The sequence below is a fragment of the Dicentrarchus labrax genome, unplaced genomic scaffold (assembly GCF_905237075.1).
Source record: "Dicentrarchus labrax unplaced genomic scaffold, dlabrax2021, whole genome shotgun sequence".
Lineage (NCBI taxonomy): Eukaryota > Metazoa > Chordata > Actinopteri > Moronidae > Dicentrarchus > Dicentrarchus labrax.
The window spans coordinates 2,601,387-2,614,632 of NW_026136711.1; the positions used below are offsets into that span (position 1 = coordinate 2,601,387).

At 39.8% G+C, this 13,246-nt stretch overlaps 1 protein-coding gene and 1 long non-coding RNA gene across 10 annotated transcripts in view; both read left to right on the plus strand.

Annotated features, from left to right (window-relative positions):
- gabbr1b (gamma-aminobutyric acid (GABA) B receptor, 1b) overlaps positions 1-13,246 on the plus strand; it is a 208,046-nt gene that overhangs the window by 118,063 nt on the left and 76,737 nt on the right. For all 9 annotated transcript variants that reach the window (XM_051415258.1, XM_051415262.1, XM_051415260.1 and 6 more), the window contains 4 exons: positions 2,639-2,809; positions 4,054-4,155; positions 5,256-5,321; positions 6,127-6,318. In XM_051415258.1, coding sequence (XP_051271218.1) covers positions 2,639-2,809; positions 4,054-4,155; positions 5,256-5,321; positions 6,127-6,318 — 531 coding nt within the window. The remainder of the gene's footprint in view (positions 1-2,638; positions 2,810-4,053; positions 4,156-5,255; positions 5,322-6,126; positions 6,319-13,246) is intronic.
- Positions 10,169-13,187, plus strand: LOC127372055 (uncharacterized). The gene is made up of 2 exons (XR_007886500.1): positions 10,169-12,315; positions 12,916-13,187. It is a non-coding gene; the product is annotated as an uncharacterized LOC127372055 (long non-coding RNA).

The following is a 13,246-nucleotide window of genomic DNA, read 5'->3' on the forward strand; positions in this document are numbered from 1 at the left end:
GATTACAGCATAATGATTTTAAAAATATTCTTTACCTCAAATTTTAACGTGAAAATAAATTCTGGCTTGGTGTGTGATTAGTTTTGCACTGAAAATGCCAACATTAACTCGTTGTCATAGCGCCCCCTACTGGCAACAGGAAGAATTGTTTTATACTGCTCCTTGTTGCAGGATGATTAGATCAGCTTTAATTGGTCAGAAGAGGCTTTTAAAAATATAATACTCATAACTTCAGTGTACATGGTCCTATCTCAATGAAACTTCACATATTTTATAAGAGTCAATTCAATTCAATTTCAGTTCAGTTTTATTTGTATAGCGCCAATTCATAACAGAAGTTATCTCAGGACACTTTTCAAATAGAGCAGGTCTAGACCGAACGAGTCCCACCCTGAACTTGTCTATGTGACAATATTCAGATATAGTGAGAGTGCCACCTACTAACAGGAAGTAAGCGCTGCGTGGCTATTTTGATCTGATTTACGTGAAATTTTCATGTTGTGGTTCGCATGTGTTCAACGCTGCTTGCAGCTTTAATTTCAGTATGTATCTTACCTGACCCCGAAAGCCGTGTGTGGGAGGGGGCCGCCCCTCAATGTGCCGGTTAAATGAATACGATGACGTCACCAATTACGTCAGGGGCGTACCATGTTAACGGGGGAATAAGTTGTATATTTAATTCTGTTTCGTTCTCATTTTATGAATGATGGGGAATACTGAGTTGGTGTTACATTCATACACCATAGAAAATTTGAGTGATATTATGGGTAATGTTTATTGAAGCTTGTGTCTTGGTAAAAGATATCTGTAAATAAATACCACCTGAAGTGAGGATGGTTTAATCCACGTCTAGTCTTCAGGCAGGTAAGAAATGTATAAGGGTCAGTTCCCTTAAGGTAAGCGAGGAGAAGTGGGGAGAGATAAATTGCGGCTGGGACAAGTGCTGTTAATTTCAATCTAGTATGAGTTGATTTTTCCTCAGTTTTTTTGTAAATATGTTTAGTTGTTTTTTTTTTGTTGCTTTTCACATTTTGGGAAGCACTTGAATAAATGCCCACACCAAGGGACTTCTACCACAATGTCCCGAGTCTGCCTCCTACTTTTGACCTACTCTGGCAACATCTATCTTACAGGTAGCCATAGAACCTATTTTCATGCAGATATATTGAGGTCAAAGTTTAAGGCATCCCCAAATATTCCGTTTTTCTATTTCCAAAAGTTTGCCTAACTTCGGAGCATTATTTAACCCCCCTCCTGTCCTGACATGGTTCTAGTTTCATATGATACCAGTTCTCCACTCCAGCTTTAAAACTGAACCCACTACAGCCTCTGAAAGACTGGAAGAGGTAAGGATATTGGGATGGCCAGTCACATTTCAAGGGATGCCAGTGCCATCCCAGGTCCCCTCTCTGGACATACCCCTGATTCCCACTCCATGATATATTTCCTTGTACTACCCATACATTATATGCTACAAAGACACCAATCTATTGTTTGCTACATAGGGATGTAGACACTGAGCCATCTTACAGTTGCCTCTAAAGCGTCCAATAAACAGATCAATTACTCATCAGTGTGGCTGTCTGGAGGTAAGGACCCTTCCAGACTAACATCTCTGAGCTTGGAGCAAAGTGCAGCATTAATGTCATTCTGCTCTTTGGGGAATGCTAGTAAAGTGCACTCACACTAAAAAAACCTTCAGACATATTCCTTCATTTTTAATATGCACTGCTATTTTTATGTTAGAGACCTTTTCCTCTGATTCCTACAGTACGACTGTGTGCCATATTTCTTTGTCATTGTCCACTTTATAATGTACTGCCTAAAACTACAGGCATTCAATGCAAATTGAATTTAGTGTGATTTATCTGAAGGATGTTGTACTATAAACTGATTATGGCTCCATTCTCATGTATTCCCCCAGGCTGTCTGCAGGGCCTTAGTCTTAGACTGAGCAATGTCAATTCTAGCCCTCGACAGCGCTGAAATGTGTTAAATACAGTAAATACCTGACTCTTGGTAAGTAATGTTTATATAATATATGATATTATGACATATTGCGATAAAAAAAACTCACATTTATGATAATTGTGAATCATGAATATCCTCACATGGCTTGGCTTGAAAAAGCTGTAGCTCTCCAGCATACAGCCCTTTATTGATTTCCTGGTTAATTTTGAACAATGGTACAAGAAGGAGACCAAATCTTTCCAGTCATTCCAAACCCTGTCACCATGGCTCAACTTGCCCAAGCCAAAAACAGTTAAATTAGATGTGTGGAAATAGTATAGATTCCAAAATAAAGAACAGGGAGATGAGGTTGCTATCTGTGATACAATAAATATGCATTTCTTAACAATATGTAAGGTAAAGTAATTCCAGTATATTTTAGTGTTATTTTAAAAGTATGAAGTATATTTTCGTGACAATATCGTGTATCACAGTCATTTTGGCCAGCAAATTGTGACATGAAATTTTCATATGGCCTTATGCCTACTGCTTTCTAACATTAGCTTTAACTATTTTTGTGTTGTTTCTGTGTTCCCAGATGTTGTTTTTAGTCATTGTTTTGCAGCAGTGTAAGTTATCAGGATCATGCTAGCATTAACATGGTTGTCTCTGTCTCCCTGTGTCTCAGCTGTCGTATGGCTCCAGCTCACCGGCTCTGTCCAACCGCCAGCGCTTTCCCACTTTCTTCCGCACTCATCCTTCTGCCACGCTGCATAACCCCACTCGAGTACAGCTCTTCCAGAAGTGGAAATGGACCAAGATTGCCACCATTCAGCAAACAACAGAAGTTTTTACATCAGTGAGTCATGTGTTTAGCTAAAATGTTGAAAAGTAGCAAACAGTACTAAAACAGAAAACCTCAATCATCAGTATTTAAACGTACTGTCATAGATTTTGTTATAGCACCCCAATTTCCCAAGTTTCTTCCCTCCTTAGTGATTGTATTTTGATCTCCTCTGTTAACTTTTGTTAAGTCCCCTGAACAGCGATTGTCCAGTCGTAGCTCAACAACCATAACTAGACACAGCAGGCCTGTCAAGCTTTGGATTTCTCTGCATGTTGAAGCAGTGTGCATGGAGCTCAAGTAAGAGAGATTCTTGGCATTTAAAGATTTTGTGTGTTGTCTTTCTTTATCCTGTCAAACACCAAAAGACTTACAAAAGTGTAAGGACTATATTAAACAGTGTGCTTAGCATGTTCAGTTAACAATAAGCAAAATCCCAGAAAGAAGAAGCTGCTTTATTGTACCTGTCTGAAATCAAGAACCCAATGTTTCAAAAATTACAAAACTTTCAGGTTGTCAGATTTTGTTCCAAAAGTAAAAAAAAACAAATTTGTCATAGTGACAAAAATTTGGCAATATTGGGATAGGAATTAATTTAATTTTGAGCTTTTATGACTCCACTTCGGAACCATTTAAAGATGATGAAAAAGGACTTAATGGATGAATAGACATTGCATGTTATCTGTACATCCACCGGCATATACAAATTTAGAATTTACAATGGTTTTAATGCTGCCTCGAGGCTTTTTGACTGTAAAAACGAGAAAAAAGGACTTTTAGGGAAGGGGAGCTTAAAAAGACCGGAAGGGCTGCTGCAGGGCCAGTATAAGATATGGAAATTAAAATATGATACTGTGTGTCCATCAAAACATAGTTGCAGGCATGTTTAAATCTAGTTAGAGAGGTACCATATACAGGAAAATCCAGATGCTGGAAGTGAAAATGGGCCAGGTGTCGGGGGGTGGTCCTTTCCCTCGCCTATATCCCCATCTACTATCAAGTCTACCTTCTCTTGGTTTCTTTCTCCTTCTCTCTGCTTGTTGGTATCATCACCCACGCACCCGCCATCATCTTTCTAAACCTCTAACTCATCTTCCCCCTCACTGCTTCGCTCTTACTTCAATTGCTGTTTACTCTTCTTCAAATTTCTTCCGACCTACCATTCCATTATCTCTCCCACTCCTATTTTGCTAGCTGTCTCTCTTGTTCTGTCATCTTCTACATGCTCATTATTGTGTATGTCTCTCTGTGTTTGACAGACTCTGGATGATCTGGAGGACAGGGTGGCGGAGGCAGGCATTGAGATCAGCGTTCGTCAGAGCTTCCTCACCGACCCCGCTGTGGCTGTCAAAAATCTCAAGGTGCCAGATCCCCCCCATTTTTCTTACACATACGCCAATCAGTCAAATGTTGTTTGGCCAGTTCATCACAGAGAGCTACTTGATACTTAACAACAATAGCCCAGAAATTACAAAAGCAGTCTCATGCCCATACTGTTTTGAAGCCAATATTAAAGTGTTCTCAGATACAGTACATTAATGATCACTAAAATGTCCACCTTGATACAGATCCCTTCAGAAAGTGACAACTTCTCTCTTGAAATTCAAATTCAAAGACAGTGTGGTCTTTCACTGTATCACACACTTTTCATAAGCAGATTGAGTAGCTGGGTAGTCGTGGAACTGTAAATGCTTTTAAATAAATATATATATATATAAATATATAAGTAAATATTTTATTAAAATTATTCTGAGCATTTTAAGTACTTCTCGTCAATGTTGGGGTACAAGTTGAGGAATTACTGTAAAGCTGCGACACATTTAATGCCACCCCTGCATAAGTCAGTGCCCCACTTGTGCCACTCCAGTCAAACATGTTTGGAAACGTCCCTGTTTGCAGCTGAAATTAGCCATAAACCATGAGTCGAAGCATTCAACCATCACTGAATTTCACTTGAATTTCAAAAACAAGACAGTGTTTTGTTTCAGGGCAGCGTGTGATTGGCTAACTGTATTGCTGTAATGCAACACAAAACTGTGTACTAAACCTTTTTTTTTTTTTTAGTTGAGTCTGATTTGGGGTCTGCTGTGTTTTAACCACAAATGTCTCCACATTGGTTTTAATGGGGATCCTGAACCTCTATCTTAGCTCTGTACCTCTCCTGTCTCCTTCCCTTCCTTCCTCCTCTCCTTCCCTCACCTGTGTAGGTCCTGACTTACTTCTTTTCTGGCACACACACACACACTTTACAATGACCTTGCCCAGCATGCTGGCCTAGTTTTGGTGTGCAGAATGAATTGGCCATTGCAGAAGAAACCATGGTAACAGCAACAATGTAACCCAGTAGAGAGGAAATGTACCGCTGTGTGGTGCACAGGCTGGAAGGAGGGTTGGCTCCATACTGCAGGGCTTTAACTTGTGCACCATTTGTGACTCTGTCCGTTTCTTTTTCACTTCCAAGCGCCAAGATGCCAGAATTATTGTTGGTCTGTTCTATGAGACGGAGGCCAGGAAGGTGTTCTGTGAGGTAATGTGTTCTCCCTGCTACTTGTATGCAAGAGTCTTTTTAAAATGTTTCATACTGGGTTCTAATGTCCGCTCACAATATACCCGATATTTTCCAATATTCTCCATCCAGGTATTAATTTATTTTTTTGTTGGTCTCTTTTGCTATGAATTTTCCATCATAGACAACCAATATTATGTAAACTAGGACTGTAAGTAACTTATACATATATACTTGGAGGTCACCCAGAATACATGTGTGAGAGTGGTGTACACTTCTATTGGACATTACAGGCAAAAATTTAATTTACACTGTTCTCTAAAATGAAAAAATAATGAATGCAGAGTTCACACTAAGTGATCTAAGCCTTAATTTTAACTCGCTGTTCCAATAACAATTAAACAAGGAAGTAATTTACCAATTATTTCGAGAGGTTTTAATACACCCCTATATTACATATTTTACCTTTAAAGGTGGTACTTAATAAAGAAAATAACAAAAGAGCACTTAACTGCATGTCAGTTTTGCTATTTGAAAACTCAGTATCTCCAAACCACCCAGACCACACATAATTAATTCCAACCTTAAGACTGACTGACCCAACATGGCCAACACTTCCATTGAAGTATCACCTACGTACATTTCAGTCAGATAGACGGGGCATGATGAATGCTAAATTATGTTTCAAATCCATCAATTACATGCATATAATAATATATATATATATATATATATATATATATATATATATCACATCAAATGTAAGTTCCTTTCCTTTCAGTAGCTGTTCATGCGTCACAGATCTCCCTCCTGGTGTACTCTGCAGGTGTACAAGGAGAAGCTGTATGGGAAAAAGTATGTCTGGTTCCTCATTGGCTGGTACGCTGACAACTGGTTTAAGATCAATGACCCATCCATCAACTGTACTGTGGAGCAGATGACGGAGGCTGTGGAGGGTCATGTGACCACTGAGATTGTCATGCTCAACCCAGAGACGGTGCGAGGAGCCTCTAACCTGGTAAGACAGACATTAAAATGTGGCTTATCAACAGAAACAGCTGCAGCTGCAGAGGCTGCTGGAAATGTATGATTAACGCATTAATGCAGTTTTTATGTTTTTCTACGGCAGCAAAATAGCTGTGTACTAAAAAGCATTGCTGAAGATTATCTTTAGTGGAGAGTGGATCATCCATGGCTGTACGCCTACTATAAGACATAAAAACATCTTTCTCAGGATCTCTCAACCTTTACCACCTGAATTTATTACAGTGTTGTTTCATTGATACTAATGCATCAATCCATTTACATCTGTTTTTTTTAAGATACTGAAACTAATTTACAAAAGATTGCTGAAATGAGGGAAACAAGTTGAGTTAAAGCTGCAGTTTTAACTTTAAGATACAAAGATAAGATAGTTAACAAGCATGTGAAATATGAGGGTTAAACCAGTATTTGACCCCAGTGTTTAGAATCCATGAGTTTTTTGTTCTTGATTTAAAATGAACTAAATTATTTATATGAATGTGTGTTTTCAACAAGCCAATTCCATGGAAATGTTATTAGCTGAATTGTGAGAGAACTGGTCAGTAGAGTGCTTTCATGAGTACAAGGATGAAATCCAACTCCATCCTGGGTCTCCAGTTCAACACATCAACACTGAACTAAACCTTTGTAGGCAGTAGACCCCCTACTTCATTCATCCATCAAGGAACAGGAGGCTTTTCTTCCTTAATAAAGTGTTCAAATGTGTTCATTTGAATCCATTTCAAACTGGATGTTATTTACCTACAGCAGGATTTTCATTTAGTAAATTATGGTCCAATTTAGAGTAAAATAGACGATAAAGCCACATATGCTTTGAGGTGTGGCTACCTTGTGATTGATTGACTGTCACTGCGTTGCCTATTTCTCACTTAAAATTTTCTCAGAAACATATTTTACTGTACTGTTTAGCTATAATACAAGATTGTGTGTGACCAGGTGAGCCGCCATTGTTTCCTGCTATGGACGAGACGAAACTGCAGAGCCATGACAGCGGCTCAATTTGCAGTACGTCACCTCCGTTGGCTCCATCGAACCGTCTGGCAATGACCATAATGCCAAACTCAAGACTTCAAAACGGTACTCCACAAAGCAATGGGTGACGCCGCGATAGATTCACACAGACAGACAGAGTAGGACACAGATAGAGGATGCGCCAGCATCATTTCAGTCTGCTAATACTTTCAATATGATGATTAGAAATACCAAGGTCCAAAAACTAAACTTGCTAGGTGGGCTTTAGGGCATCAAAGTAGTTATTCTTTTAGGCAATTATTTCACAAGTTTTATTGTATACCCTTTGGAAAAAATACTGAGGTCCATACCTTGGGGACCTCAGTGTTGGGTATTCCATACTCACCGGAGAATTGACAGTACTCAGTACTGGGCACTAGCTGTGTGTGTGTCTGTTTTAAAGTAACACATTGTGTAAAAGCTTAGTGTTTTGTTGCACAGATGATTGCTGGGTAGTGTTCCCAGGATCATGCTAGATCTGTATGCTGGTGCAGCTGATTGTAAAACTCCATGACTTTTATTAACGTTCAGAGCATGTTATCTGCTGGCCCTATTGTCTGGGAGCTCTGTGGGAGTGAACAGGGGAGCACTTGAAATGCAGGAATGGCCTCTTATTGATTCACAGTGTGGTGAAGTGACACTGGCTGTGTGAGGCACAGACATCATCCAGGTTGCTGCCTCTCCCTTTCATCTTCAGCTCTGTGCCTGCATGGAATACACCAATACATCTCACTTCCTCTGGCTCCAATTCTGACGATGGGCTGACCAATCATCTGATCACTGAATGAACTAGTGTTTACAGTAAGAGCTTGTGGGGCTCAGTTCGTAGAGTGGGGTGGCTATTAGTTGTACAGTTGGTGGTTCGATCCAAGAGCTACTCTCAGGTATCCCTGAGCAATACAATGAAACCCCAAACTGCTGTGCATGAGGAAAAAAATTTAAGTTGCTTTGGACAGACGTGTCAGAAAATGTAAATGTCCGTTTACAGTAATAGTCAAACAGTAAAACAAGGATGATAATAAGTTTAAAGAAGGTTAAAAAAAATAAAGGGAAAATTGTTGTCAATAAAATGAGATGAGAATTACAGAAAAAAATACAACAAATTCTAATCATTGTTGTGCAGGGAGATCCACAGTAACCTTGCTCGTCAGCTGGACTCATGAGATCACTTGGGAATCCATCTTGCCCGACTTCAAGCTATGGGCTTGTGTCCTACCACAGTGGTTCAGACAAATCAGAGTCTTATAAGGAACTACTGATAGCTATGGCATGAGCTACTGGCATGTTTTAACACTATGTGTGTGACAACATGTGTGAGAAGTGACTGCGTGCTCCAAAAACAACAGCAGCAGCTGCTAAAGAGGTTAGTGTAGATTCTGCTAGCATCAGTTATATCAGAACTTTCTTCGTTCAGAATAGCAAAGAAGGCTTTTCTCCATGGAAAAGATGTTTTCACTCTTGTCCCGACTGGCTTTATTAAGAGTTTGACTATGTTATATGGTTCATTGATCTGATTGGTTGAAATTTGTCTGTGATAAATGGTGACAGATAGATGATCTATCCAGTCACCTGCTGAGTATTTTGTGCAGTGCTTGCCCTTTTTCAAACAGTTTCCTATGACAACTTCCCAGAGGGTTCTGGGTTGGTGACGAAAGCTGCCACAACATATGTCACCTGCCTCCAGATCACCCAATAGATAAATTCAATTGCAATAGCTGGTTTCAACTAGTAGAGGGGCAGTGGCTAAGCACTTTCATTGCACAATATGTAGAATTTAGATACTTTGCTTAAACGTCCAGATTTGGACCTGAATCAATTGCACTAAATACCCATATAGGTTTTCAGCAGGAAAGTGGTTTGGGGGTTTAAATGGACTAAATGGACTTATATAGTACCTCTCTAGTTTTCCAACCACTCAAAGCACTTTACACTACATGTCACATTCACCCATTCACACACACTGATGGCAGATGCTAGAAAATATCACACTGAAAGTACAGAAAGTAAATATCACACATAAATGGCACAGTATCGTTCACTTTGATCGAACCGCCAACCTTCTGATTAGTGGATGGGCAGCTCAATCTCCTGAGCTACAGCCGAGCCTCTCTACCAGTTCTCTAATAAATGCATACATTGCCCATAAAACAAACATTGTCTTGTAGAAATGAGGATACAATACAGCCAAAGAGAGGGGAGAAAAATTCAAAAGATCAAACAAGATTAAAGGGGACATATTATGCAAAACCAACTTTTTAATCATTTGATTATGTACTATTATGTATTATTTGGGACTCTGGAGGGCCTATCAGCAGGCAAAGTATGAAAAAAAATGACTCAGTCATGTTTTTGTGGGCTGCCTCAGTCAGAATATAGGAGAGAAATCACGCAGGTTCAGAAGTGTGTAGTTTGTGATGTCACATGCTCTGCCTGTTGCCACCCACCTCTCTTTACTTCCTGTTGACTATCGGAGCTCCGCCATTGTTACTATAAAAGGCAAGCTAGCGGAGAACAAGCAAGTCCAGCCTGCAGCCTGCAGCCTAATGTCTGGGCAAAGGCCTCAGCAGACAAACTGTTCAGTCATTGGCTGCACAGCCCAACACAAATTTACATATGTAAATTTATGTAAATGTATGTAAATTATTTTTTTACGGCAATGTCACAAAAACCGGAAGGTGTGTGTGAACCTTCGTGTCGGACTGCTTTCACAACCTCGGTCAGTACAACACTGGACTGACTGAAAGACTGTTCCTGAAAGAGGGATTGTACCAACTGTCTGTGGAGAGACGGCAGAGGAAATAACTGTAAGTATTTTTAAGAGTTTATACTTTGTTTTTCATTGTTCGTGTAATGCTAGCACATGCTAACCACTGTTAGCTGCAGGAGCCTCAGTGATGCTAACGTAGTTATTGTTTGTTAAATGTTTGTTAAATGTTAAAAGATGAACATGAAACTTATAAGGTGAAGTTAATTTATTAACCAGCTGGTGCAGATGTCTCCATATTCTCCCCTGCTGATATTTTTATAGAGATTCACACAAAGTTTATTATAAGTTTATACCGAGAATCACCAAGCTTCGTGCCGGAGGGGGGGGTAACTCCGTTACTGTTGTGGGTTTTGTGTCGGGGGTAATTGGCTTTACGTTGGTCTGTATTTAGTTAAAGTGCTCAGTCAGTAATGTGTTTGTGTCGCTGTTAGAAAGAGCAGAAAACCTGTGAACAAACTGTAGCTGCTCATCAGCTGCTAGCGCGCTGAGCTGCATAGAACCGGTAAGATATGGAATTAGATTTGTGCCAAAAGAAACAAACAAAAATAGGAATTTGAGAGAACATAAAACTAATTTAAAAAATAAAACTTATAACTTGCAATCAAATAATTTGTCAAATAGTGTAAAATATTGACGTTATTTTGTTTACGGTTCCCTCTGCTTCTCTCTCTAAGCTCAGACTTTTGCGCTGACTCTCGACTTTGCGGTCTCTCTGATGCTCTCTCGTTTGCGCTCCCTGATTTTTTGTTTGCAGTTTTGGCACAAACCTCTCGGGTGGGCGGGCTTTATCAGCAGAGTGTCCCCATTGGCTAATCAGTTTTTGACTGACACAGCACAGTAGGCTCAGTGCCCTGGAAGTTACGTGTAGGTAGCTGGCGCGCTAACGGAGAAGATAGATAGATAGATAGAGAGATAGAGAGATAGATAGATACTTTATTTATCCCGAGGGAAATTCAGGTATCCAGTAGTATACAAAATACAAAACATACATTAAACATACATTAGACTAAAATTAAAATTACTAACCTTAAAATAAAATAGAAGATAAAATATAAAGTAGTATATATATATATATATATATATATAATATCAAATTAACAGTAGCTACAATAAACAGTGCAAACAGTAGACAGTGCAAATGGATGTGCATAATACAGACAGAAATTGTCCATTGTCTATTATCTAATTCAATTCAATTCAATTTTATTTGTATAGCGCCAATTCATAACAGAAGTTATCTCAGGACACTTTTCAAATAGAGCAGGTCTAGACCACTCTTTAACATTAATTACAGAGACCCAACAGTACCACCATGAGCAAGCACTTGGCGACAAGGGCAAGGAAAAACTGCCTGTTAAAAGGCAGAAACCTAGGACAGATCCTCCGGCTCTAGGTGGGTGGTCGTCTGTCTCGACCAGTTGGGGTGAGAGAGAGAGAGAGAGAGAGGCAGAGAGAGAGAGAGAGCAAGAGACAGACAGACAGGTGCACAGCAACAACAGTATTGGCAATGGCAATCTAGCAGGACCATGGCAGGAGGCTCCACCAGGATCGATAAGAACCTGCGAGACGAGAAAGCACAAGAACTCCGGGGAAGAAGTGAAGTTAGTAACATGCATTAATGGGACATGAATGAGTGCAGAAAGAGGGGGAGAGGATGAGAGAAGCTCAGTGCATCATGGGAAATCCCCCGATAGTCTAGGCCTATAGCAGCATAACTAAGGGATGGTTCAGGACTCACCTGATCCAGCCCTAACTATAAGCTTTATCAAAGAGGAACGTCTTAAGCCTACTCTTGAATGTGGTGAGGGTGTCTGCCTCCCGAACCACAACTGGAAGCTGGTTCCACAGGAGAGGAGCTTGGTAAATGAAGGCTCTGGCTCCTGTTCTACTTTTAGAGACTATAGGAACCACAAGTAGCCCAGCATTCAGAGAACGTAGTGTTCTAGAGGGGTAATAGGGTACTATGAGATCTTTAAGATATGAAGGGGCCTGACCATGAAGGTCAGGAGGAGGATTTTAAATTCTATTCTACATTTTACAGGGAGCCAGTGCAGAGAAGCTAGTACAGGAGAGATCTCCTATCTATTGTCCTCCCTGCCTTTACTGAGAGCTGTTGTACAATCTGATGGCCAGGGGGACGAAAGAGTTTTTGAATCTATTGGTGGAGCTGGACTGGGACAGAAGAAGAAGAAGGTTGGAGCCTGGTGGTTTTCATGTTGCTTTTTGTGTAACTTTATACTGACGTGCTAACGTTATCTAGTTAACAATAGAGCTACAGTGAGAGAGAAATAGTCAAACTGCAGGGATTCATTAGTTTAGTAATATTCTGTAACTTTGATTAGCACCCAGCAGCTGGGGTTGCTCACTAGGCTTTATGTGGAGTCAAACCGACGAATAAAAGTTTTCTGATCCATTTATTTAGCGTTACTGAAGTACTGCTATTACTGACGATATAAGTGTAGGTCCAGTGTAACATCCTATACTCAAATAATCTCCTATTGTATTATAAACACTGAGGCTCACTGCTAAATGTCTGTTATTGCACCGGGAACTTACAACATCAGTTACAGTCAGTAAATGTCCTGTGTGTGTATCTGCTGCCATTAGATAGACATTGTGTTGGTAACCTCAGACTGTTTCAACAACACATCACTACAGTTAGCTGCAACAAGGAACCCACCAGTGACACTGCTTATTATTTTATTTTATAACTTAGGACTACTTTGAGCCACTGTATATACTGTATATTATATGCTGTCTTACAAGTAACACTGAATCCTCCATGTTTTACAGGTGACCTGATGAAGCTCAGGTGTTCCTGGACCCATCAGAGGACAGAGACAGCTGCAGCATCAGGACAGTCTGGGTATCCAAAGGAAGACTGATGAAGATGAACACTGACTGCAGAGCTCCATTACCAGCTCACACTTCAATATACTAGAAACCATAAACCTTGATGGAGAACACGATCTGCACAGTTTACATAAAAGTTATAGCTTTGTTACTTACAACTTGTGTAACTGGAATATGAATGAAATATAAATAAAGTGTTTTACTTTTAAGAAGAGTTTTGGTCATTTTTAAATTCAGTAATAAGTGTGGTTTTATATAAATAACATGTTAT